This window comes from Galendromus occidentalis, unplaced genomic scaffold (genome assembly GCF_000255335.2).
Source record: "Galendromus occidentalis unplaced genomic scaffold, Mocc_1.1 scf7180000075388, whole genome shotgun sequence".
Taxonomy (NCBI): Eukaryota; Metazoa; Arthropoda; class Arachnida; order Mesostigmata; family Phytoseiidae; genus Galendromus; species Galendromus occidentalis.
The window spans coordinates 798,464-823,912 of NW_003803378.1; the positions used below are offsets into that span (position 1 = coordinate 798,464).

The following is a 25,449-nucleotide window of genomic DNA, read 5'->3' on the forward strand; positions in this document are numbered from 1 at the left end:
AACGGGAAGCGCTGGAATCCGCATGGAAGAGTCACTCCACAAGGGGCATCGATTTTCATACCGGAAAGAGACGGTGGGTCCTGCGGTCTTTCCTTGCGGTGCAATGAGCTTCCGGAGCAGGGGTTCGCAAGGAGGGGTCCTAGAATCCATAGAGACCTCGGGGGTCCCGGCTGCCGTTCTCGGGGGTCCCGAAGGTCGGTGAAAATAATTCATGTCATGATCCTCTGAAAATACGATGTAAATCGGTCATACCTTGCAGCAATATCGACCAGCTATTACGCATCAGAATCTCTTGCTATACTGATTAAGCGATCCTGTTCAACAATGAGTCGAAAACATCCTTTGCCTGACGAAGACACCGGCCTGTACTCCTGGAATGACATCACAAGGGGTCCCGAGCAGAGTCGAAGACTTCGGACCTGGTCCCGCGCTGGAAAGAAATCGAGAACCGCTTTTCTAGAGGTCCTATGTTGTTGTGAGCCATTCTGCGCTCCGGACAGTGATCGTCTCCGCTTCGACATCTGATTCGGAAACTTCCGAGACTTCGAAAGTTTCATAGCTCCCATACGAACAGCTAGAACAGTAAGCCCGGTCCTGGCGAGTCGCGCGCTCCCCATCACTAGTATGGCGAGGTTTTACGGCGAGCTCGGCAACGTATCAGCTGAAGCTGCCCATCGACCACTGATGAGTGCGACTGCGATTTCTCGCTGAGTTTGAAACCGATCCTCTCTGCGACTGGGACCGCGAAGAGTCGCGATGTCTGCGGCTGAATTACGTCAGAACCACAGCGAGTTCACAGCCCTATTAATGGGTCGCAGTCGTGGACTTCTGTTACAGACCTCAAAACTCCGGACGATAACGATGGGGAACAGATTGAGCAGTCCTGTCAAATGGTGGCGGAAGAGAAAAGAGAAGCTGAGAAACAAAAGGCGCCTCAAGTCTGAGAGAGCTGCGTTGCATGGGCAAGACGGAGAAGCTGAATCGGATGGAAGACGGAACGCTGAGGAGATGGCTATAAGTGAGGCGAGGCAAAGCGCGAAGAGCGACCGGAGGCAAGTAGCTCAACGTGATGGACGGAGCGCAACAAACGAGAGCTGGGCCACAGCAGAGACGAGTTTACGAAAATCGACAAGCGAGACAAGAGACGAAGAATCCATCCGAGTCGAACAACGTTGGAGACAACGTTTGAATGTTCGGCGGAGTGATTCAAGGAGAGAACCCGGACAGGAGCCGTCGAGCGACCCTGAACGCCGTCGGCGTCAAGAACTCGAGTCCGAACCCGACCCGTTTCCACTGCTGGAAGGCCAGAACCTCTTTGAATATGTGGCAAAAGATCTAGAAAACAGACTGCAGCGCCGGAAAGATCGCAGATGAGCACGGGTCTCGATCCTGAGACTCAACGAAAGGGACTGTCGGACGAGGGAAAAATTTAATACGAAGTAGGGCGCGGAACTGGAATCAAATCGACTAGAGCAAAACAAACAGCTCAGGCCCGTCAGACAACCAAGCGATTCCCACCTATGAACTTAGCCAGGGGAGATTTCCTCGAAATCTGACCCCCACATCGAGAGAATTTCGAGCACGAGCTGCCTTGCTCTGTATACGGAGCCCCGTCAATCCTGGCGCTGCTGAAATATACAAAAATCCTTTGAGTTCCAAGTCCGACAGCTGTAGAACTGGACATCCGAATTCCTCAGGCACTGTCTGCTCTTAATCAGCCAATGATCCTCCTCGGCTTGAAGGTGCATAGTCTAGGTGTCCATCGACTGTCGAGATCCTCTTCGAAGCTAGACAGCCGGGGCGAAGAGGGTCCCTCTCATTTTTCGTATTCTGGTTCAGCGCTGTGACATTTCGGAATCAGGCCAGGCTCCCCCGTCGGAAGCGCTATTCAGACGGCTTTCGCTCCTATAAGATCCGAGGGCGAGCCATGAGCGCAGCGTCAATATGTTAAAGAATACTGCCCCCAACTGCCATCCTCAAAAACTCTCATACTCTTCATTCCAATTCCGTTCATCAGTCTTCCAGGGGTATATCATAGATACTACAGAAATGAACATCCTATGTACCTACATCCTTGAACGGACAACGTGTCAGTCATGAGGTATATAATGAGTAATAAGTGTTTCAACAGCTCGAAATTGCTCCTCTGATATTATTGTCTGAATTTCCGATCCTCCCCAAGCTTGAAAGCTGGCTTCTTATCACGTCGGTACACCCCACTTGTATAGCATTGAAACGCCTCGACGAGGCTCGTCGACCCCACGTGAAGCCACGGAGCCGTAGCTGGAAAGAACTTGACCAGTAAAGGATCTCTGAGCATCAGATCAGGTGCATGTAAGTCGCGCGATCGTGTCTCTGTCTCGAGGCTGGTTGATGGAACGATTCCACCAGACTTCATTCCTATCAGATCGAGCCCTTTGCGAACCAGGTGCAAACTATTTTCGATATCGTGAGCGATCAAAAGAGAGAAATGCTTCTATCTTGATCTCGACTGCAGATAATCAAGGCCTAGCCACGACATGTTACTCAAGAAGGGTCAAAGTAGAAATAGCCAGTCAGAGGTCGAAAGCTCGCCAGTTCAAAGGTCTTTCAGGCAAGAGATGCCTCGAGTACGAGTCGAGTGTCGCTGTAATCAGACACTTCCTGAACGCTGCCGATTCTACACCTGTCGAGTGGTCTCCTACAGGAATGCGCTGCCGTGCTGCTACGAATTCCTCATGCTACGGTTGCAACTCATGGAGAATGTGCATTGTTACCGGTGTGCAGATAAGGCTGATGACAGGTCCTTTATCGGAGGTCCTGGTTCCTCGCTACTCTCTTAAATCACGCGAAGGACTTCTTTCACCCATCGAACGATCGGTGCATGTAGGATGCTCATCCTGTGGATGGAGGATTAGAGAAGCTCCCAAAGAGGCAGAAGTCATGACGGAGGATCGCGTCCTCCTCTATTTACGGCAAGAGATGAATGCATGATGGCGATTTATTTTCGCTGCGAGCCAGGGCAAGTTCCTCGGCAACCTATCAAACTCGGTATTGACATATAGACACGGGAGATATCTAGTCGAGTTGCGCGGGGAAATTTATCGAGATGGCCATCCGAAACGGTTTGAAGAAAGTCTATCAAAAGTCCGGGAGGGACATCGAATTGAGCTTCAGGCCTGGGAATCGAGGACGTCCGCCTTCGACATCAGAGAGGCATTGCACGCGTCCGTATGGACTCCTCGCGTTTTAATCGGGCGGAGCGCCATTTCACGAAAATTGGCATCTTGAAGAATGAGAATTCCATTTTCTTCTCCTTTATCTTATTCAAATTGATAGATTCGAAGAAGTCTCGATTCCACTGAATATCGCTTGATGCTCTGGATCCGGGGATTCCAGGGATGGTCCTCTGACATTTGTCCGAGCGCGACATTCGCCTTGAATCGGTGTAAATCCGGGTCGCTTCATCGGCTGATCTCACATTTCACATCATTATTGGATGCTGAAGTTCTTTCAACTTTTTCTTCACGTCCTATCGCCTTGAGTGACGGGAATGCCCTGGGCACCAAGTCTGTCGTGAACCGACGACTCGGATTATCGGCGATTATTAATACCATTACTGTCCAGACTTATCAACGGGACGTCGACGTCGTACGCAGTCCACTGGATTCTGGATCCTGGCGTATCTTCCTCCTGCCGTCGCCGTCTCCGCTAGACGGTCACTCCTCCTCAATTCCGCAAAGTTCATCCAATGGGTATTCGCGCCCTTTGGAATGTTGGTGAGTGCTCGGCTTCTTGGTCGCACTAGCCGATGAACAGAAGGCACCGGTTCGCCTGTGGATCCCTGGCGATTCCCCAGGCACCGACTCACCTCCTCTTAGACTCTGCCATCGGCCATCGCCATACTGCGCGTGAACTACCCTGTTAGGTGGCTATTTTTGGTAGCTATATTATCTCTATCAGCCTCGTGTCCAGTCATCGTCGACGAAAAGTCTCGACCTCCTCGTGTTGAGTCTGTTTTTCCTTTCATTCGTGAGCAAGCAGTTTATCTCGAGAGAAGCCCAAACTGTGAACGGTGACTTGAACGCACTTGCAGCGTTATCCTTGTCAAGTAGAGAAAGACCTTTGATGATTCGACCTGCAGACTCTCGAGATCGTTTTGATGAACATATTTTTAATGATCTCGTGATTCTCCTTCGGTTATTTTCAAGAGCGGATAGGGAACCAAATCTTTCCAGATACACGATCTTGTCCCCACCGCGTACGCTGTTGATCACGAGCAGGAGATGGGAGAGGCCTCGGTCGGAAGAGGTTACTCCATCCTGACAGATCTGAGCGTTTATTTTTGGAACCGGAAGCAACGTACGATTGTCGACTGCCTAGAATAGATTAGGTGCATGTTGCGTCTGCCTCCAAGGCCGACACAGCCCGCCGTCACTTCTTCCATTATTGAAAAGTTGGAATGCTGTAGACGCCCGACCGGCAGCACAGGGTGCGGTTCGAGCCCTGACCTACCGACGCATACCCGGGAAAATCTGAAAATGGGGGCGATCGATCGGAAAGCTGCGGAAATCGATCCTGACGCGTTCATTGTGCCCTCGCTAACCGACAAGGCTCGGGAGAGCTTCAATCGCGTGGACCGCCTTCTGATAACTGATAACCCTCTGCGCGCTAATTGGCTTCCAATGTTGGCTGTGTACAGAACCCGCAAGCCTCAGATCGGGGCATATGCTGGAGCGCCCAGGCAGAAACATCACCGGGCATATCTACACCTCGGGTCGTCCCGGTAATCGCTCGGAGCCGAGCTCCGAAGGAAGACAGTACGGTGGCCCAATAGATTACGAGCTGGGCACGGATCGGAAGCTCTGTAGGGCTGGCGGAATGGAGCAGTTGATTGAAGTTCGAAGGGGTAGCCGGTTCGGGACGCACTCGATTCATGTTGGTGCTGTCGCCGTCGCGTCGGTCCTATAACACGTCTAGCGATACCTTCGCTCGCTCGATTGGTGTCGCTACGCACAGTTCACCGACGCCGTTGTTTCCTTAGTTTTTTGTGCCCTCGCTCAGTCTATCTTTGAGACGTATAAATGTATAGACCATGTAGATAGATAGGCTTATAGACGTGGACTATATATATTTCTTCAATCTCAATATTCTTACTCTGAACTCCGGATACTCATTTATCGATCACAGTTGGGCTTCGCGAGTGAAGTCCGCGGATCGGGTTCGATGAATAATCATAATTCGAAGGATGAAAATGAGCAATCAGAGGGTTCATTGCTTTCCTCCCGGAACGATAATTTTACAATCATCCTACTTCGTGGATCGTTGCGCGATTGGCGGAGAAATCGCTCCGGAACTCTATGTAGCCGGCTTTGTTTGCTGCCTGTCGATGTAATGACATTGATCTCGAATGTCGAGGGTCGTGTCTCCTTGTTGCACCTTCAGAGATTACCGACACTGGAGAATCAACTCGAAGACTCGTCAGCGAAAAGAGCTGCCCGGGTGCCGTGTAGGAGCTAGTCCTCGGAAGAGGGTCCATCTCTCGCTGAGAGGCTTATTGCGTGGGGATGAAGGGACGAACGATTGTTTGATCGCGAAATGAACGGAGTTTACCTTCGTCGAGGTTTCTACAAGTTCCGATCTATCTTGTGATCACGGGGAGCTGAGCCTTGCGCGGATTCGCGGAAAATCTAGATTAGACTCGGACTTGGAAACCGAACGTTTTCTTTCTCAAAGACTCCCATGCGAAACGTTGCAATCCCCGGAGGTGCGTTATACGCGGAACTTCTTGTTATCATCGAATTCTCAGTCCAAAGTCTAATTATGAGCCATCGGGACGGACAGCACAATCTGCGAGATAAAATTTCGCGGAAGCTCGTCGACCCTTCGCTCATGGGTCGGATTGGAAGATCGGGGGACCTGGGGCATGGACGATGAACTCTTGATTCAACAAACACCTTCGGCTCGATGAAGTGCCCCCTTGTAGCGTCCGTGGGAGTCTAGGGAACTCCGAACGAACCCTGTGGCTGACGCCGGCCCTCTCCGCGTCTCGACTTCTAGTACATACTCTAATCATTTGCACCGGATGTCTCTTCTCCAGCGATTCGAGGGAATGCACATCCTCCTGATAATACGGTGCATACCTAGTGAACCTGATATCTGCATTACACGGATCAATTCCTGGTCGCTCTTTCGGCGCCGGGATGAATTCCTTAGGCAGGCCATGACCGTCCTAATGCGGCATCCGATGATCGCGCCCAGGTCTCTCGAGACTTCTGAGCGTCCAGAAGAGAAGGAATCACCATCTTCGGATGTAATGTTTGGAACGAATCGTCGGATTGAGTCGGTAGAAGTCGACTCTCGTCAGTGAGAACGTTACCGTGACTCAGTGTAGGCTATCCGACTCAGAGAAAAAATGCCGTTCTGGGTTCGCAGGTCCGAATCGACGCATAAGGAAAGTGCGAGTGACCGATCGTAACTCGGAGTGCTCCAAGAAGCTTCCCCCCCCGGTCGAGTCCACAAGGCACCCCACTTCCCATCGAATTTCAAGTCGACAATATCATCGGTGATGTGAGGTTCTCGGGGCACTATGCCCAGACATTGAACCTATGATCGAGAAAATCCACCTATGAATTTCGGGGGTATTTTCCTCTTAAGAGGGGGGAAATCGAGATCAGAGACCATTTTCGCGTAAGCATATGTACATGCAATTTATTGTGATTTAAATAGGGAATTCGAACTAGATGAACCAATAAATAAGTCTCGGGCTCTTCAGGAATGAAGGCGGAAACCGCAACTCCATCGTTGAGAGCGAACACAGTGGGAACAACCGGTCGGGCGTGATCACAGACTTTCTCTCCTCCTTAGGGAGGGTGCTCCTGGAGCGATGACGACTCGCAGAGAGTGAGGTACAGCATTTTCCTCATCCAATCGGGCTCTTGTCCTCCCTCTTCTGTCCGTCTGCGATGTTGTAGTACGGCACGTCCATTCTGAGGAATTTCTGGCACCAATTCCTGACGCTCTTCTTCTTGTTGTTGCTGCCGTTTGCGGTGGCTTCAGACTCCTTGTTGCAGCAGAGACCAAATACATTCACGGCTTTGGTGAACTTGGCGCATCTCTGGCAGAGCTCCGTAACTTCACCACCGGGCAAACACTCGCCCATCACTGGTACCGCCTCCGAATCCTTGAAGGAAGCGAGGAATATGCAGGTAAGAGCCAAGCAAGTAACAGAACAGGTGAGACTACTCATGGCGTCGATTGAGTACTTCTTCTTCTTCCGTTAGTTGAGAATCGCGCAGCTTGGAGCTGTCTCGACCAACGAGTCCATCCCCCTTTATACCCGGCATTTTCCAACAAGGAGATGGGAGCACGCGACAGTGTCGAGAGCCTACTTCTCTCCACAAAGGAGAGATTCATTTTAGGCGGCGCCTGAGAATGTATGCCTGAACGGTTTGAAGGACCCGACTGACGTCAGAGAATGTAGCACGATGGACTTTGGATGGTGGGACAAGGTTCGTGGGAAAACGAAAGCGCCTCGACAATCAGCACGACAAATCATGTCTGGAGATTGACGCATGCAAGGCTCTCTCTCGGATACCGAGTGTATACTCGGACCGTATCGATGCATTTTTCGGTCAGGAATAAGTCCTCAGACGGAGCGAACCAGGAGATTCATCGCCAGGCACTTCTCCGAGAAAGAAAAATGATTCGATTTCGAAAGGGTTTACGATGAGATCTGTTGATCGCGCGGGTCCAATCGGCAGTTGGAGACTCGCACTTCAAAAAGACGTCATCTTGAAGGATCTGTCCGATCCTGCAGAGGCCTATCTGACTTACATGAAGAGTTTGAAAAACTCGAGCGCATGAAGCTTTGTGTCTTTCAATCGTCGAATTACCTCGCTTTTGCTAAAGACCATGCTTGATGTTCAAGATAGGCTCTACGTCGGAGCTCACGCCAGAGTTCCCATTAGGTTTTCTGTCGCATGTTCGCATTTCTCAGCCGGTCCTTGTAACCGGGGCCAGACCTCTCCTGGAATCAAGGTGCTCACGGGGAGGCGAGCGAATCTTTTCCGCGGACTCGAATCTCTTCGTGTAACTCGTCTTTCGATGGATTTCTCCAATAGTTTTTCCATTCTCGGAACATGGACCAGTGTTGCGACGAGCCCCGAAGCAGCTCACGTATGGGGAGTGAACCGGTTTTTATACCACCTAAGGGGGGGGGACCTGATTTCGAAAGGGCCAGCCCATAGAAGTCTGCGGAGCCACCCCCTATGACCAGTCATGAACCTCGATGTTATGACCTCAGGCGCCCTAGGTTCTACGTTCCTTCTCGAGACAGCGCTCGAGTCATTTATGTATCAATCACTATATCAGAACGATTAAATGAGGCGGAAGCGATCGGGCTTGATATCGGTGTACGCATGACTCAATCCGAGCCCTATGGATCCTTGCAACTCCGAAGCCAGCTCCAAGAGCTACCGTCATCCCCGATCCCAATCCAGGAGCCAGGTAGCCTCGTATTTGGAGCGAGATGCTGCGGATTAAGTTTGCGGGGTTCACGACAAGCTTCGCATTGACGTCCATATGCGAGTATGGGTTCATGTCATTCCAGTGGCGACCTTCACCAACAGTGGCTCCCGTCGTCCGCGAGGGTGAAGATTGTCGAAGGAAATTCCTTCGGCGTCGGCCGCCCAATCTTGAGTGACCCCTGCGCCACTGGGCTCTTACGATGGGGCCCGCGAGAGGCAAGAGCTATGCATCTGAATCGTCAGCACTGGTCCACTGATTTCTCGACTAGTAGATTACTGGGGAGTGAATCAGTGGCATTGAATAAGACGGCTGGCTGCGTCTCTGGAGGTCAGAGTCGTGACGCAGATAAGAGCCTGAGAGACACTGGATCGTGCTGCCGCAAAGATTTTGCAGAGATGAAAAATATCTCTGCCTTGAACGGTGAGAATTGTGATTGAGAACGATGATTCTATGAGATTGGCGGAAGTATGGATTGCTCAACCAAAAGCTCCCTAATTCGATGCGGGCCATATGAAAATGGATTAATCGATCATATCTGCAGCTCAGGTTCTCGCCTACGGATGCTTAGGTCCATTCCGCGGTCAGTATGATTCCGCGATTCACGTCATCCGTCCACGACCGAGTGGGGCAAGATCGTTTCGCTCAGTGTCCGCCGCACTCTGACCTCAAGAACATTACGCATTCGTGGAGTTCGTGAGATGACCCATCGTCAGTCTCACGGAGCATAAGGTCGGGAGATCCCGCTCCTCTGACGCCTTCAAGCGCAGAGAGGTCTTTCCTTCGACGGTGTCTGTGATCTATGTCTCTCGAACATCCTCAATTTTCGTGACGAAATGCAACGGATCAGGGCATGGTGGAGGCGACTCGTGAAATCAGGTTTGTGCATCCGGTTATCATCGTGTTTCCAATGACGCGCTCTTATCGACTTCGGGGCAAACGAGCCGAGCGAGGGTCCAGCAAGTGCCCCCGCTCATACAGTGCCTTAGCCCAGGAATAACGGGATTATGGGGCGAGTCCAATCTACGATGCTCGAGTGAAGCCGAGCGTGGGACGAACATCGCCATTCTACCCCCTTATCACCGTGACGATGCTCAAGATCCCGAATAGATTTCCCCCAGATCCACTCCCGCCTCAGCAGAATCCTTGGAATGGCTTTAGCTCATGATGCTAGTCGAGCACATACGAGGAATATACCACTTGGAGAGGGAATTCCTCACCTACGGAAAGGTGTGGTGCATTTGAAGGATCGATTGTTCTCCGGGGATACACGACGTCGACTTACTGAGCCCACGGATAGAATCTCTGATCTCACGCATCGTAGAAGATATATGGGGTTGATTCCTCCCTCACGAGAAACCTCCGATACGGAGGCGAAATCGATTGCAGATCCCAGCGATCCGAGCATCAGAACTCAAGAGAAATGAATCGAGTCGGAGCTTTCCGCCATTTACCCGGAGAAATATTCGTGGGTGATTGGCAGCGATCCATCATTGACGAGACTTTTTCCACACCGCCAAGGCATCGGGATCGAGGATCGATGGGTATCGCTGCTCTAAATTTCTAAACTGAATCGATTGTGACGGAAAACTCCTCTCAAAAAGAAATTTCCTTATTTACGAACTTTCCGAGCGCTCCAAAGCGTCGGACAGCGAGCGCAGCGCCCTCTGGCCATGAGTACTGGCGAGTCGCAAACGAAGAAAGTTGCCCGGTTCGTTGAATTTGCTTTTGTACCCGATCGAATCATCTCCCTATCGAACAGCTAGATTCCCTCGGGCGGTCGATTATCTACCAAGTGCAGAATGGAGACCCTGACGGACGTGAGCGGTAAGTTGACATCCGACGACACTCCCCATTAATTCGAATAGCGGTTCAGTGGTGCAGGGACCACTGCGTCTTTCACTCGCCGAAATTCACTAGGCGGGGAGGGGAATCCTCCGATGCTCATCGCAGGGCCCTGATCATTGTGTTCGTGACTCCCGGAGAGATGTCACGCAGAAACCGCTGTTGGCCGTTTAGCAGAAAACGTAAAGGTGGGCCAATGATCGAGAGTCTGAAAAATGTCTGTGGAGTCTAACTCCAGCGTTTTCGATATCGAGATGGGGCTCATGTTCACATTCGAAATGGATTAGTTCCGGACTAATCAGTGGCCGGTGTGAACTTCGACGTGAATTGCCATCGGCGGATACTCGTGGTGAAGTGAAGAATATTTCGGTTTGAATGAGTCGGATGCGTCGAAAGGTTTGAATAGCTTCGATGAATTCGTCGAGGAGCATCGGACCCATTTGAGTGAAGGTTATCAGGCACCCATAGCATAGTCGACGTCCGCTTTCATCGTGGGCCCATCATCGGATTAACAGCTTTCTGCATCCCTCGATCCGTTTCGCGAATTATCTGCGAGCGGATCGAGTTCGGACCTTCTTTCGATAGCCTGCAGATGCGCTCAGCGACGTACTTGTAGTTGACGGAAGAGCTTGGGATGCTCTGCAGCGTTTCGTTCAGAACGTCTACGCACTCTCCGAGACTGCAATAAACCGAATTCACGAGGTACCTCGAGAGGCATCCCTGAAGTAATCATCGCGCCAATTTCGAGACATGTCGTCGTCCCATGGAGCTATGATGAGCAGCCTCATTCAAGAGGTCTCGCTGTGATCCTTTCGTTCCGATGACGTGATATGATTCCGTCATATCGTGAATTCTGACATGACCGGCGGCGTGGGATCCGTCCAGCCGTGTGTTGCGAATCCCGCTGTCTCGCTCTGGTTTATGTCTTTGCCGCGGTCAATGACTCTTCGAATGCGAAAATAAATCCCATCAGGAAACACGTCGAGTTTTGTCGCATCGCGCTGGGGCAAAAGAGGCTCTTCTTCTGGAGCGGAGTCAACGAACGCTTTCGAGCAATATTTTCGGTGAGAGTCGACTTACTTAGGCTCAGCCACCAGCCTGCTACCCGTCGCGCGACAGTCCTGATCTCCGCTGCGAATTCTTATTCTTCGTACTGGTCCTGGAATCTTCGAGAACTTCGCTGGATATTTAGGAGGACCATGAGATCTCCGATCACTGAATGCAAACTCCATGTCTTCATGCGGCACAATCCGCGATGATGGTCATCCAATATCAACAACAACAACGACAATGAAATCCTTTGACTGTTAATGAGCGATTAGGGAGATTACTTTCCTCACTATGCAAGTCAATGCTCGAAAGTAATCGGGGGATTTGACGGAACCGATTTCAGCGAGCGGAAAAAATCTTCTACCAGAGAGAAAACCGAACTTCGACTCTGAAGCTTCTTCTCTTGACTCGCCAGATGTTCTTGGCGTTGAGTCAGCCGGTGCTATGTGCGCATCAAGAGCGAAACCGGGAGCACTTTCGCTGTTACTTGGAACAGTTCGAGAGGGCCTGCGTCGAAACGGTTCCGAAGAAAGAGCCACAGCCGTGAACGATAGAATGCATTGTCTAGGCTGCGAGAGGCTTAAGGAAGTTCTACTCCAGGGCCTCGATATAGAAGCTGAGCCCGGATCGGATAAATCAGCTGGAATAACTCCCACTTAAAGGCTTTTCTGTGACGCAGGAGTCAGCTGTGAGCGGTGAAAGCTGTTCACGTAACTGCGAAACTCCCCCACAGCGTAGTTACGACTGACCTTCGAAACAATGGCGGTTGGCGGAACCGAATGTTCCGAGTGAACTTCCTAGAGCATTTATTAGCAGTGTGAAAGCTGGTTGTCGGAATTTTTCCCCGACGGAAGACTACTGCGAATAGCATAATTGCGATCGCGTTCAGATGGTCCCGTATCCGTCGTTCATGCGAGCGTCCATGCAGTCCATGTTCAAGCGTTCGGAGGCGGCAGAGAAAGCCTCGGACTGAGAGACTCAAACCGGGACAGCGGTCTCGAATCGCGGTCCGGACCATTGGTGTCCCCGCATTGAGCGGGCGCACATCGCAAACCGGTCAGATTCGACTTTCAGCGTTGATGAGTTCTGGATGCCCGCGGTCGAGTCGATTCGAATTGAATGCTCATGTTCAGAGAAAGAAACTCTTCTTTATTTCTCGCCGTCTTTCGTGATCATGAATGACATTAGGGTCGGGGAGGAACTTACAATACGGGAATGGTCAGAAGACTACGATCGGATACCCCTCCTCGGAACTTCGAACGGAATATACACTTTCGATCCCAATCGATGATACACGAGCCTACACCAAAGAGGAATCATCGCATCTCTGCGCTCGGTTCCTGATTGTGTCGGCGGCTTACTTGAGCGTCGCGATCAAGCAAAAGTCACGGTCGCGATGGCTTGACGGATTCGAATCGGAAACTCGGTATGCTCATTGAGAGGCGTGACCTTTCACCCACTCGGCATAACTCAACAATCCGTCTCCATTGCTGTCATACTTCATTGTGGTGTCAACGAGCTCCTCGAGAGTCTCCACAGGAACTTCTCCCGCCGCCTCGTGAGCTCCGTCTTGTCCGTGAGCGTGGCCGAATGCTCGCATAAGTTCCAATCCGTCCAGATGATTGTTGTCGTCAAAATCGTGCATTCTCAATAAGTAGAAAATCGATTCTTGCGGTGTGAAAACGCCGTCGTCTGCGAATTGGATCAAGTGCCTCAGATCCTCCTTGATATGGTCCATGTCTCGGACGAAACCACCGCCCGCATATTTCTTGCGTATCTCGTTCGCAACTTCAGGATTCGCTCTCTGAGACGCTGAGTTCTGTGTTGGTGGTTGCTGCGATGAGCTCGGTTGCGCTGTCAAACTGAGCAAGACAGTCAAATACACTGTGAACGACATAAAGCACGTCATGGTTGTAAGGCTTCCGAGCTGGCGGCTGATGATGAAAAGGTCAATGGGTGCAAGCGACAGGCCGACGGCGTCTTCGAAACAAAATTTTGGCGTCGGGAATCTGTCTTCACCTGTCGAAAAGCCGGTCAGCAGACCTCTACTATTGTCGAAGGAGCAGGCGACACAACGTAGGAATATGACGACAAAAACAATCTTAGAACGCGCATGCGTTGTTAGGGACTTATCCACACACGCGTGGCTGAGTGCACTCTCTTCGATGACAAGTTCGGTCATCAGGCATCATTGTGGTTGTTCCCAGCAGTTGATTTAAAAAAACTCGTAGCTCATTCTCTCGGTTCACTCCTGTCAATTGAATATCTCTCGAGATCTCTCAAGAGGAAAAGGGGTTGGGAGGAAATGGTTCTCGAGGCGGGGGGGGGGGGGGGGCGTAACAATCACTGTTGAGAGCTCCACGATTGTCAGATGTCGTTCCGATCGCTATCAGTAAGCCCTGCTGGTGATGCATTGAGCTCTTTGCCGGAGTTACTTGTGTATCCGCTCGTGGAGAAACATCTCTCAGGGATCTCAGGAAGGGCAAATGAGAAAATTGTCTGAGTCGATGCCCTCGATCCTGAGTCCAGCCTACTTTCTCTCGTACGGATGCGGATGATTTCAACCAGTTTTCTCAAATTGATAATTCTCCCGATTCTCTTCCAGAAGAGTTAGTACATTCAAATGACAAGAATGGGGATGACTCGAGCGATGCGAGAGGATTTTCAGCCTTAGGTTTGGGGTGAGTACTCTTTAGTGTCCCGGGAGATTCCTCAGTGACTTGATTAATACCCGATGACCGAATGCGGACACGACATGTCAATGAGACAATTTCCTCGGGAGCGCTCCCGATCGTCTCCAGTCCTCGCCTCACGCTTTCGGTCCTCTGGGTGTTTCGCGACTCCTCTCACGCTCTCGCGACCGAACCTGATGAAATCAACCTCCTCTGAGAGTCTCGCTTAAGATTCTGACTAGAGACAACCACGAGGGTCTCGACAGGCCCTCTCCGCACTGGTGATTGCTCTGAGGATGTTTGTAATCCACGGGAGGTTTTGGCGGTTTGTCTTGTCATGTCCCCGTAGAGACAATGCCGGGAACAGCGCGGATCGAGAATCGAGCCTCCTGATCTGCAAAACGAAGCGCGCTCCTTGGCTGGGATGGTTGATCAGTAGCGGGGGAAAACGAGAAATTCAACTAGGTCTCTAATTTTGTGTTTACAGTTCCTCATATAGCACCTTATCGAAGGTTCGTGAAGATGTCAACAATATATTCGCAGCCGCCACGTACGTCATCGAATACGAGACCGTTCTAGCTACTAGAAATTGCATGCTCTGCTTGCTGCTATGGCCACGGATTTCTCGCATCTCTTCCCCGGCTCATGAGCGGGTCGACTCCGCATCTGCACAAAATAAAACAGTTTCCTTTCCATTCGGATCAGCGCTGTGATCGCATCATAGGCTCGGCGATTTGATCCTTAGATTAATAACATCTTGTTCGCAAAGAATTCGCACAGGGTGCCCGAGGCCCGAGAGATCGGAATGATATGGAGAACAAGGGCTGTATGGATCTTCCGGAGACTATGCTTGCTTTGCCGTCTGTGACGAGGAATTATCTCGGTGGGGGAGTTTGTCATGTGGACACCGTCTCATCGATTCAGGAACTTTTTGCTTGCAGGAGGCACGGCGAGAAAATCACCAGTCTCCTCACCAAAGCAGATGATGATTGCTATCATATGAGACGACAACGTCGAGGAATCTGTGTAATTGTTAACCAGAAGGAATTCGAACCGCACACGCAATTGAACGAAAGACGCGGGACTGACGTAGACGCCGAAAATCTCAAGAAGACTTTCCAGGTGAGTGGAATTATCACCCCGGTTCCCCTTTCGTGAATGCTTGTGTCCTTGGTTTTCCCATCTCTATGAAGCCTCGAACAGCTCAAGCGGAAATCTCGATCAAACGACCCGAACGAATTTTGCAGGCACTCTCTTTCGAAGTTCACATGCAGAAAAATCTCACCGAAAAGCAACTCAGTCGTGAGCTGAAGCATTGGTCGCAGTACGATCACGCGGATTGCGATGCGTTTGTTTTCTGTCTTCTGTCTCATGGCGAGCGTGATCTCATATACCACACGAGCGGAAAAATAAGCACCGATCAAATCTTCGAACCCTTCACCGGTGAAAACTGCCGTTCTCTCCTGGGAAAACCGAAACTTTTCTTCATCCAAGCTTGCCGGGGCGATAATTTGGACAAAGGGGCTCTAGCCAGAGATCAGCCGGATTCTGTCAACGGAGACGTTTATCGACTACCGTCACACGCTGATTTCCTGATCGCCTACTCGACCGTGGCGGGCTTCTATTCGTGGAGGAACACTATCAATGGTGAGATTGCGCTCCCCGATGGTCTCGATTTCCGGCAGATGCTTCATCGAATGCTCCCTGAGGCTCCCAGAGCATCCGCGACTTCACTAAAATGGTCAAATCTCTCCTACAGGCTCCTGGTTCATCCAATCTCTGTGTGCGGTTCTCCAGGATCCTGACCTCGTGCGGAGGAATGACATCCTGTCGCTTATGACACTCGTCAACAAGCACGTCGCTTTCAAATTCGAGTCAAGCGTTCCCGGCAATTCCGAGATGGACAAACGCAAACAAATTCCCTGTGTGACTTACACTCTCACTAGGAAGCTCTTTCTGGCGCCGAAAATCACCGGAAGCCTTGTGTAGGGACGGTGCAGTGTAGGTTAACCCAGGGCACTCTTGGACTCTGTCGGCAGCACCGGAACCATTGCAGATGGTCTCGCGCGAAAATTCCGTGCGCCTGATCCATTCTCAATAGATTGTGTGTGGTCAACAGGTTTTCGGGAGACTGTGTTTGAGTTGTATCCTATGGTTTTCCCAAGTTTACAAAGGAAAACATGAGCTACAATCATTGTTCGCATCGATAGCAGAGAATTCAAGGGAATGATTGTTGGATGTGAGGCTACGATCCACCATATGACTAGAGTGAAGCACATACTTGACATACAAGCTCACCGAAGAGGAATGGACTACCCGTGTCGATTCTAAAAGAGGGCATGCCACACAAGGCGGGCATTCTTACGATTAGGGATTCCGAAGAAGAGTCACCACAGTTGACTGGCGAAGCCGAAAAAACTTTCGAAACATTTCCGTGAATGCTGCTCTGAATAGATAGGTTCGGTACTGAACTGAACGGATGATTCATGGGGCGCCGAGGCCTCTCAATCCTTATATTGTGCCGAGGATAGGAGCAGTGTGTTCTGCCGAAGGTTGTGACCGCGAGGGGCTCACCCGAAGACAGTGGCGTTCCTTCAACACTCAGCCATAAACTTAGGACCGAGTGTCGCCCAAGCTCAGGCATCAAGTTACTTACTTATTCCTGTGAGCGATTGTACCTTGCCATTTTTCTCGGAGCATCAGCTCGGCACATGGAACGCTGCTTTTCCATGCGAAGCATTCATCGAGAGAGCGTTATTTGCTCATTGTTCTGTTTCTCGCCTGAACGTTCGGACGCAACATCCGTCGATGCATCGATTGAGTTGAGTCAGAGCATTCTTCATCATGTCACAGCGAATGAGTTCTGTCGACTTAGGTATATAGTTTCTTTAAAGTTGACCTCTCTCCAAAAATATCGACGAATTATCATATCGTACTGAATAAAAGTATCGTGAAACTCAGCCACATGGTGTCTGCTCGCTGCCTGTTCTCTCCTATTCGGATTTCCACGCAAAGTCCGCGATAAGCACTTCCTCCTCCACCATAGCCGCCGTACAGGGACCGATGACGAATCGCGACACGTGACAGGGGACATAGGATCTGATGCCCTAGGTATCCTGTCCGAACAACAGATAGCGTCTGGGAATGGCGGATCCCATGCGACGATGAAGAATCACATCCAAAACAGCTCTTACGAGATCTTTATTCAGTCTCAAAGGTTGCTCAATCGAACTCCAGATTCCAGATAGACGGATGATGTGATTTTGCTGAGAGCTCTCGGTCTCTGCATGATGATTCTGATCAATCGGGATGAGCGTTACTCCGTCGGACGTCCGTCATCTCGCGCTACTCGGTAGTAAGCACCCGGAGAAGACTAGAAGCAGTTGTACGCGGCACAGGAGACTGTATGAGATGCGCGGAATCCTGATCAGACCACAGATGACGAGCAGTGAGCGAATCGATGGCCACATATTCGGGAGGAATGACGTGAATGAACAATCAACACTCGTCGACCGGAAACGACACGCGCAGCATTATTCTCAATTGGCTCAAAACAAGTCTATCGACTACCACCCTGTGTTGTTCTTTCTCTTCTCGCTTTGCTCCCCTGTATCCATTCCCCGTAATTCACGTAGCCATCGGCGTTGTTGTCGAACTTAAGGAACTCGTCGACAGCGACCGCGACCTTCTCTCCGCTGACATGACCTGCGTGGCTGATCAACGTGAGAATTTCGAGTCCGTCTAATTGATTGTTCTGATCGAAATCATGCATCCTGAGAGCGTAGAATATGGCTTCCTGCTCCGTCAAAGCGCCGGCACCTTCGAGACTTATCAGGTTCTTGAGATCTTCTTTGATGTGCTCATCGAGAATCAGCTTCTCCGCCGAATACTTGCGCTTGAATTCTTCAATCTGCTCCGGGGACATGGTCGTCGGCGCTCCCGTTGCATTGTTATCAGCCGACGTCAATTGGCTCACGACAGTCCAACACAGAAAAAACCGAATCAGCGCGAACATATCCAACTAGTACTCGCCGACTCAGGGAGAACTGAATCTGTTTGCGTGGAATTTCATGTGTGCGGAAAGGGAAGCAGACCGACGACGGGAGCAGACGGACATTTGCTGCAGCTGCCATTTGGCCGATTTTCGCTCGGAGCGACGAGAGGCTGCCTCTCTACAGGTCGATAAAGGCTCATGCGGGTGGAGGAGCGCGCCATCAAAAAAGCGTCGAACCGAGCGACCTAATCCGCCGGGACCTCCGCCAGGACTTGAATAATTGTTCCTCTCGAAATGCTTGCGGATCAGCTCGTCCGAGAGATTCACTAAGACCCCAATCATCGAGATATAGGTAATCGTATCTTTATTGGCCTGCTCCGTCGAGCCATAGTGAGTCGGAGACAAGCGGAACGTTCAACAACGAGTGTCGTTGTCCTTTATGTTGACGTTGTTGTCGCGGTTGCGATGACGGGAAACCTCGGAGTTGGAGAACGAGTACGTAGTGACCGCAAGAAAGAACATGCCCCGATCTACTCATTGCCCCGACGAATCCCGCCAAACTACTGGAAGGCACCCAAACGACGTAGACTCAATTCGAACCTCATGCGGGACCGTTCGTCCAGCATTGACTCGGACAGACTGGATTGCCATCGATTCCGCGGGCGATTTTCTCTTCATTGGATGATATTGACGCTTTTCCGTGGCTTGAGGAGCTTTGGACTTTGAAATTGAACGCTTTCACGGTCTGGAGAGAAGAACCGTCTCGAAAATGGCATTCACGCGCAGTCTATGTCAGCACAAGGAGGAGTTCCGGGAAATCTGCGGCTCATGAGCTGCTGTTCGTGACAAGTCGCAATGTAACCTGCAGGCTATTTCCCGTCGGGATCGAACGCCAGACCAAAGAGCGGATTTGTTTTAGATTGTGAATCCCCAGGATTCCAGTCGTGCTGCTCCTCCAATGATATACCCCGACTGTGACATGCGTTCTCGAATGGATGAAGCCGTACGTCAGGGTAGCAGGACCAGACGCTTCTGGAAAAGATTTGACAGAAAGTCCGCTAGGTGCCGTTGACAGCTCGAGCCACTCCAACGCCGTGCAACAATGACAGCAGTCTCAGTGGCTGTGCCACTCTCGGCCCGATTGGTCTCCATGAAATTACGCTTCGGACGCCAGAACCGAGTGGCAGTGACGAACATCGCAATGGCACTTTGTCAGGACCCTGTTTCTGTTCGCAAGCAGACAACAATGATGCAGCCGATATGCGGTGGTATTCGAGTCAGGAGGGAAAAACGTCACAATTTCAATCATGATCCTGAACACTGAAAACACACTGCGCTGTCATGACCATCTGAGTCGAGACTGCGTGGGGGACGAGAGTGCAGCGAGAAAGAAACTTAATTTCGGGAGTCGGGGCTGCATGCGAACTGAGTTACAGCACGAGGCAGAGCAGGGATCATACCGATGTTACACGATAGCTCGCGATTAATGCTCGCTGGAACCTTCATTGGGCAATGACGACTATTCTTTCGTTGCTCCGGGCATAACGATTCCTCGAAAATTTATCTTTCTTGCATCCTCCTCTTATCTCTTCTCGCTAGAGCTGAGGCCTCTCGAGTAGGGGGCTCCGCCATTCCGGGACAGAGCAAACCGTACACGGTCTCGGGCTGAGTGCGTAAGAAAAAGAAAGTTTGGGAAGTGCTGGGCTGAGTACATAGGTGGACGTGCCTACTGAATTTTACATTTGTCAGCCGCTAGCCAGGCTTGCTTGCGAATAACGCGTGGCTTTCCTCTGTAGTCAGTGACCTGGATGTCCTCGTCATGAAGGATGTGGCGGATTTTGAACGGACTGTAGCCTCCCTCCTCATCGGGAGCTCCCAAAAAGTTCAAGAACCGCAGAGTATTACAGCGATTGCCGTAAGCCCCACACATAAGGGTGGTGAGTTTGACCACCACGTTTGATCGCGCACTATTACAAGTTGAATACAGGGTGTTTGCGAAATTCTTGTCCAATCCATAGACGATTTCCTGAACGATGGGTCCCGGGGATCCGGGTTTGTCCTGTCGGGGGAAACCGGGAGTTTATTATTAGGCAGCAGGCCGGGCAAGAAGAATAGTGGAAATTGTTTGCTGTTCCGGAACCGCGAGATTCCGTGCATATTCATGACTCGCTAAAAAAACATTCTATCTCATGAAGCGCTTGTTTCCATCAGCGGGTTGGCGCCGGACCGCTTCGCGGAAAATATGCTCTACCGTGGTGGCGTTGACAACGATGAATTGGCCTTGAGTTGGTGAACACGTCATTTGACACATGAGGTTTTTGAAAGCTCGGTAGCAGCCCGGACACCGTTTCATGCCTATCGCTTCAGCGGCTTTCATTTCTTTCTTCAACGTTTCGAACTGACTGGCCTCGCAGCATAGTCGGCGATCTTGAAGGGAAGCCGCCAAATCCTCACAAAAATCCTGGTCCGGAGGAACGAATACGTTAGATTGATCGTCGCTTCTGGGAGTGCGTGTTCCCCGGATGACGCGGAAGTTCCGCCGAGCATAGGACGGTAGATTTCAAAATCATCTCGAAGTCATCTCGCCCGTCTCCAGGCGCAGACTCACAGTGAATTCTTTCCACAAACTATCGGACAAGGTCTCGGAAGGAGCTTCATCAACCGCGCAAGGCACGGATTTTCTGATGTCTCTGTTGAAGTGGCAACTTCCACGGAAGGCACAACTCTGCGCCCGCCCAACACTGGCAACGGCGGCTAAAACCAACAAAACTTCACAGGCGAGCACTCCTCTCGACATGACTGAAAGATCGTCTGATCGGAAGATTATCACAGACTTCTCTTGGTTTACAGTGCTCGCGAGGCTACGGAATTTCGGTTGCTCCTTGTTCCTAAGTGGCCAGTCGGGAGAGGGACAGGGAAAGAGCTCCCGTAACGTGCGCTTCACCGTCGCCCGTTAGAGCCGTCGCGACGCCGTGAGTAACAAAACGATCCCAAGCCCGACTATGAATCACGCATTAGCGAGTCGCGTCGTCGTCGTCGCTGTCTCCAGTTACCGGATAACCATGAGCTCTCCGTCGCTTGCGTCCTGGCCGGTTCCTGACAAACGCTTGAAAAAGTGCTTCTGGTCCAACGGCTGGGCCCTATCGAGTGCTGGACGTGATATCTCGGCTAATCTCGACATAATGAATCCTTTTAGTGTCAAGTGGTTCTCGAGCTCATCCGGTATGTCGCAATAAGCTCCGACGATCGAAGATTGCTCGAGGGTCGACGGACTCGGGAGAAGCAGTGCACTTTATTCCGGGGCCAGCCGGGAGGTCGGCTGCCTTTATTCGTCTCGGAACCTTGTTTCCTCCCCCGGAACTCGGTTCTTAGTCCCGACGACGCGTCGATAACCATCATCGGGGGCCCCAAAGACGCCGCGCCGTGGAGCTCCGCGCTTCTCGTTTCACCGCGGTAGCATAACTTGGATTCGGGCTCCAATTCTGATCTCTGAGTCTTACGTATGCTGATCGCCGTGTTTTCCTCTTCATGATCTTGTATTCGCCGTCTATGAGACTCGCGCTCGCGTATGGATACTCTGGGAATGTGGCCGCGTCAGAGTGTATAAGATACACAGCATGAAGAGCCTTGTTCATACTGCATGTGTGAGCATACGTTTTTCAGGTCGCGAATCTAGCAGCAGGCTGGGCATCGAGTTGCTCAGCCGGTCGGGATGCCTCGCTTGGAAGTGAACGAATGATTGGATGGGAATTACGTCGGTCTTGCATCCCCATGCAGGAGCGGAGGCGCAGATCCCCGTCGAGCTCGCACACCGGGACCGAGATTCCGAGTTCCAGGAAATCTCCGCCTCGTTTCTAAATCCTGGCGGACCACTGTTGGCCGTCGGATCATTGAGCGCTAACACCGATAGTGAGAGAATCCGCGGCGGAGAAACACCCGAACGGCGAGCGCAGTCGGAAACAATTTTGGGACATCAGAAACGTCTCTTTCCGTTTCGAATATTGGGGCGGTTACGCTCGCCGTTTATTTCCGGAGGATTTGACGCGTCATGCCTCTGAACAGAGCACGTCTCATTTGCGGACCCGGGACAGCCGATATCGGTTACTTCGCCTTCTGCGGGCGAATCCGTGAGCAGCAGAGCTCGCAGAACCCTTGTCTCCCATTCTTTCCAATTTCAGAATTTGAAGGGCGTCGCAGGAGCGTAGATCACAGAAAACGCAGACGTCGAATTCCCACGGAAAATGTCAAGAGCAAGGAAGCTCTGCTGCAGAGAGCTTAGAGACAAAGCTCTGCGGAGAATCAAGCGGAGGATAGTGATGTGATACCAGGACACGAATATCAAGAGATTGAGTATACCGACGATTCAGAAGAGGCCTAACGGGTCTCACATTCCGCATGCTCGAGGAAAACGAGAAGGAAGCGGCTCCGAACGATTGATTTACCGCCTACTTTATATGATACATATTGGTTGTCGTCTAGAGGGGGATCCCGCATATAAGCAATCGAGACTTTGACGACTACGACAGCGGTTCCGAGTCGAGCCGCAGGAGCGACTCCTCTCTGGTTGCCTCGGGGGTCGTCTCAAACTTTCTCTCCGTACATCTCCCTATTCCCTCAACGTTGCGGTTCTGCGAAGAGAGCCAGGCTCTTCTGCAACGTCGAGAGTCGGTACCGGAGCTCGGCTGGCCCCGGGTAGCCCTGGTAGGTACATGCTAGAGGGGAATGGTGATCTAGGGCTTTCCGGAACGCGCACCGCCCCCGGAGGCGCAAGCCAGGCGGCGGAGGAATCGATCCGAAACAGAACGAATATGCCGGAATCAGCACAAGATCCTCCACAGGATCTTGATCTTAAATCGCAGCTTCATACATCGACTCGGTATGTCTAACGCCGGAAGTAGCACTCGGATTGGGGTAGGTGGTCCGTGGAACATTGGGCTGTAGCCGGGCTATTCTATGGCGCTCCCTGATTTTTTTTCAGAACCAATGGCATGACGTCATTTTTCCTAGGAAGCGGCAAGGCTAGGTGTGTACGTGACGGCTGTGAAATCGGTGCGCGAGGTGACCGTCACGTCGGTCGAAACAATTATCTGCATATCCGTAGAATATACAGTAAAAGCTCGTTATAAGGACCCCCATTACAACGAATTCCTCGGTACAACGAAGGTTTTTCTCGAAGAGTTTCTCCCCCTTTGGCCAGCTCGCCATAGTGATAGTGTTGAGCGGCATTCGTTACAGCGAAAACTCGGTACAGAAAATTCAGTATCAGAAAATTGGCTTCAGATTTTTCCAGAATTCGATGGGGATTCACAACTTCGAGCCTCTATTTCACTTCATCCAGATTTTTCCACTCCAATATCCGGATCAATCGGCTATCAGGAAGTGCCGAATCTACCCACCCGGAGGACGCGCGCCCGGCGTGCCCAACGCGGGTGTCCTGTTGGGGGACTGCATGGATGTGGAAGGCCCGGTACGTGCGCAAACCCAACAAGCTCGTCTAATTATCCTGCAGATCGAAAATTCCACTGATCCGATCGAGCCTTCAGGGACGTCCGAGTGGCGTTGGAAGGTAATGGCTACGTTTTCGGATGCCGCTCCGCTTCTATGATCGGGGAGCGAGCGACGGCATCCACTCAGATATGGGAACGGGATTGTGATCGGGGATGTTTACCCTTGTAGTCAGGATCTATGCTCATCCTGATTACTCTCCGATTGCGGCTCATTGGACAACAACATTATCTGAATAACGACCACGATTCGATTCGAATAGAGGTGTTGTTTTCGACGTACTCATTGAGCCGAACAGGCTCACGCCGACGCTTCCTGATCTTCTTTCCATCGACCCTGCTGCGTGACTCAGTTCCTTCGACGTTCGAAGACTTTCAGCAGCCGATTACATCCCAACGCTCCTCCGAACTCGGGCGCCGGTCCCGATCCCAAGGAACCGGAATTACCGAACGAGTCTCCCGCGCTATCAGAATCTCAGCTCTTCGCTGATCGAACCAAGCAACTATTTGTGAGCGATTCCCACCGCTCGAGAGATTGTTGAACAGAGTAAACTCTCCCTTCTACCTCCACCCATGTCGTTGGCTGTCCGCAGGGGCGGCAGTAGCGCTCAGAGTTCTCGAGATTTCCTCACGCGGACTGCAGACGGAGATCAAAGCTCTTGTGAGAATGCTTTGCTGAGCCGCCGAGCGGTCTGGGATCGACCGTCCTCGAAGACAAGGTAGCGGATTTTTCATCTTTCTTTCCATTCGAACTTGTGTTTGCGCTGATGTGGGAGGAGCGGGGGAGATGGTGAAGCAGGGAATTCAAAAGAACTTCTGAGGTTTCTGCGAATGACGGACGACAATGTGCCCGGACAACGAACGTTCTTCGAGAGACAGTAGAAGGGTCGAATTTCCGCCGAGCAGAGGTCGAGAGGATGTTCCTCGAAATCTCCAGTATTCTAAACGGATCTTTAATCCTAAGCATCCAATCTAATGGTTCCCATCTCGTCCCAGATCAGAGGTTCGGTTGACCCTTCGGAGCGGCATAATTAGGTCGAATTCAAATCCCGTTATCGGAGGTCTTTGACGAACTATTCTTCTTTGACGAACACGGATCTCCATTGATCTCTTCAGGGTCAACGATGCGCACGGAACGAATATCCCGAACATTTAGGAACTCGCGGGCTCTTCCTTGACGGAATGAACGTATCGAGAAGACAGTGTGTCTATTCTCGGCCGTGGGACGAGGACACCGAGGGAACCTTGTCAGTACTCACGCTGCATTACCCGCCTACTGTTCTCCGTAGTGCCGATCGACGCTCCCGTACATCCAAGTCTCACCAGAAATCGGGACTTGGGATCGTATGCCGCTTCGTCCATGAACAGCACAGATAATCAAGTCTCGAATCAAAGCAAGCGAGCCGAGATTAGCTTGTAGGGGCAGATGGAGTTCGCCCTCGATTCCCGAGTCAGTCTCGTGAAAACGACGACCGACGCCTGTGATCGTCGTTATAACTCTACACCGCCCAATGGGGTTCCTAAAGGATAAGGAATCACGGGAGCGAAGCTTGCGTTGGAGGAGTATCCCCAGGACACCAAAGGCTGATTCTAACTCAAAAGCGTCGACACGATCGCGCTTTTTCCCTCACGATGTTTGCACAGTCGGGCGGCCGATGTGTTCTCCTGCTGCTACAGAGCGTTCGGGGAAATTAACATTGAATAACCGCAGGAACTTCCAATACCACCGTAGCTTTCCTCTCCCTCGACCACCGCCGACACGGCTGCCGCCGATATCACCGACCGCTGCCAACGCCATCAAGCACAAGAGTAGAGACTACTGCCTCGAAGAGCTATCTCCGATTATTCGGTCGTGCACGTGACGTTCGCCCGACGCGTA

General features: G+C 51.4%; 4 protein-coding genes across 4 annotated transcripts; 1 reads left to right on the top strand and 3 right to left on the bottom strand.

Annotated features, from left to right (window-relative positions):
* The first annotated feature begins 10,060 nt into the window (after window positions 1–10,060).
* On the top strand, window positions 10,061–17,018 carry LOC100905844 (caspase-3). The gene is made up of 6 exons (XM_003736974.2): window positions 10,061–10,332; window positions 14,006–14,081; window positions 14,560–14,622; window positions 15,014–15,194; window positions 15,320–15,719; window positions 15,832–17,018. Exons 1-6 carry the CDS (start codon window positions 10,308–10,310, stop codon window positions 16,059–16,061), a joined length of 975 nt encoding a protein of 324 aa, XP_003737022.1. The 5' UTR covers window positions 10,061–10,307; the 3' UTR covers window positions 16,062–17,018.
* On the bottom strand, window positions 12,535–13,444 carry LOC100905993 (multiple coagulation factor deficiency protein 2-like). The gene has a single exon (XM_003736975.2). The coding sequence runs from the start codon at window positions 13,307–13,309 to the stop codon at window positions 12,833–12,835; it is 477 nt and encodes a 158-aa protein (XP_003737023.2). The 5' UTR covers window positions 13,310–13,444; the 3' UTR covers window positions 12,535–12,832.
* Window positions 17,019–17,263: 245 nt separating the features above from the next.
* On the bottom strand, window positions 17,264–24,851 carry LOC100906285 (multiple coagulation factor deficiency protein 2). The gene is made up of 2 exons (XM_003736978.2): window positions 24,840–24,851; window positions 17,264–18,107 (listed from the first exon to the last, which is right to left on the bottom strand). Exon 2 carries the CDS (start codon window positions 18,085–18,087, stop codon window positions 17,632–17,634), a length of 456 nt encoding a protein of 151 aa, XP_003737026.1. The 5' UTR covers window positions 18,088–18,107; window positions 24,840–24,851; the 3' UTR covers window positions 17,264–17,631.
* On the bottom strand, window positions 19,600–20,923 carry LOC100906140 (NPC intracellular cholesterol transporter 1). The gene is made up of 3 exons (XM_003736976.3): window positions 20,675–20,923; window positions 20,318–20,527; window positions 19,600–20,125 (listed from the first exon to the last, which is right to left on the bottom strand). The coding sequence occupies exons 1-3, from the start codon at window positions 20,861–20,863 to the stop codon at window positions 19,793–19,795; spliced, it is 732 nt and encodes a 243-aa protein (XP_003737024.1). The 5' UTR covers window positions 20,864–20,923; the 3' UTR covers window positions 19,600–19,792.
* Window positions 24,852–25,449: the final 598 nt, after the last annotated feature.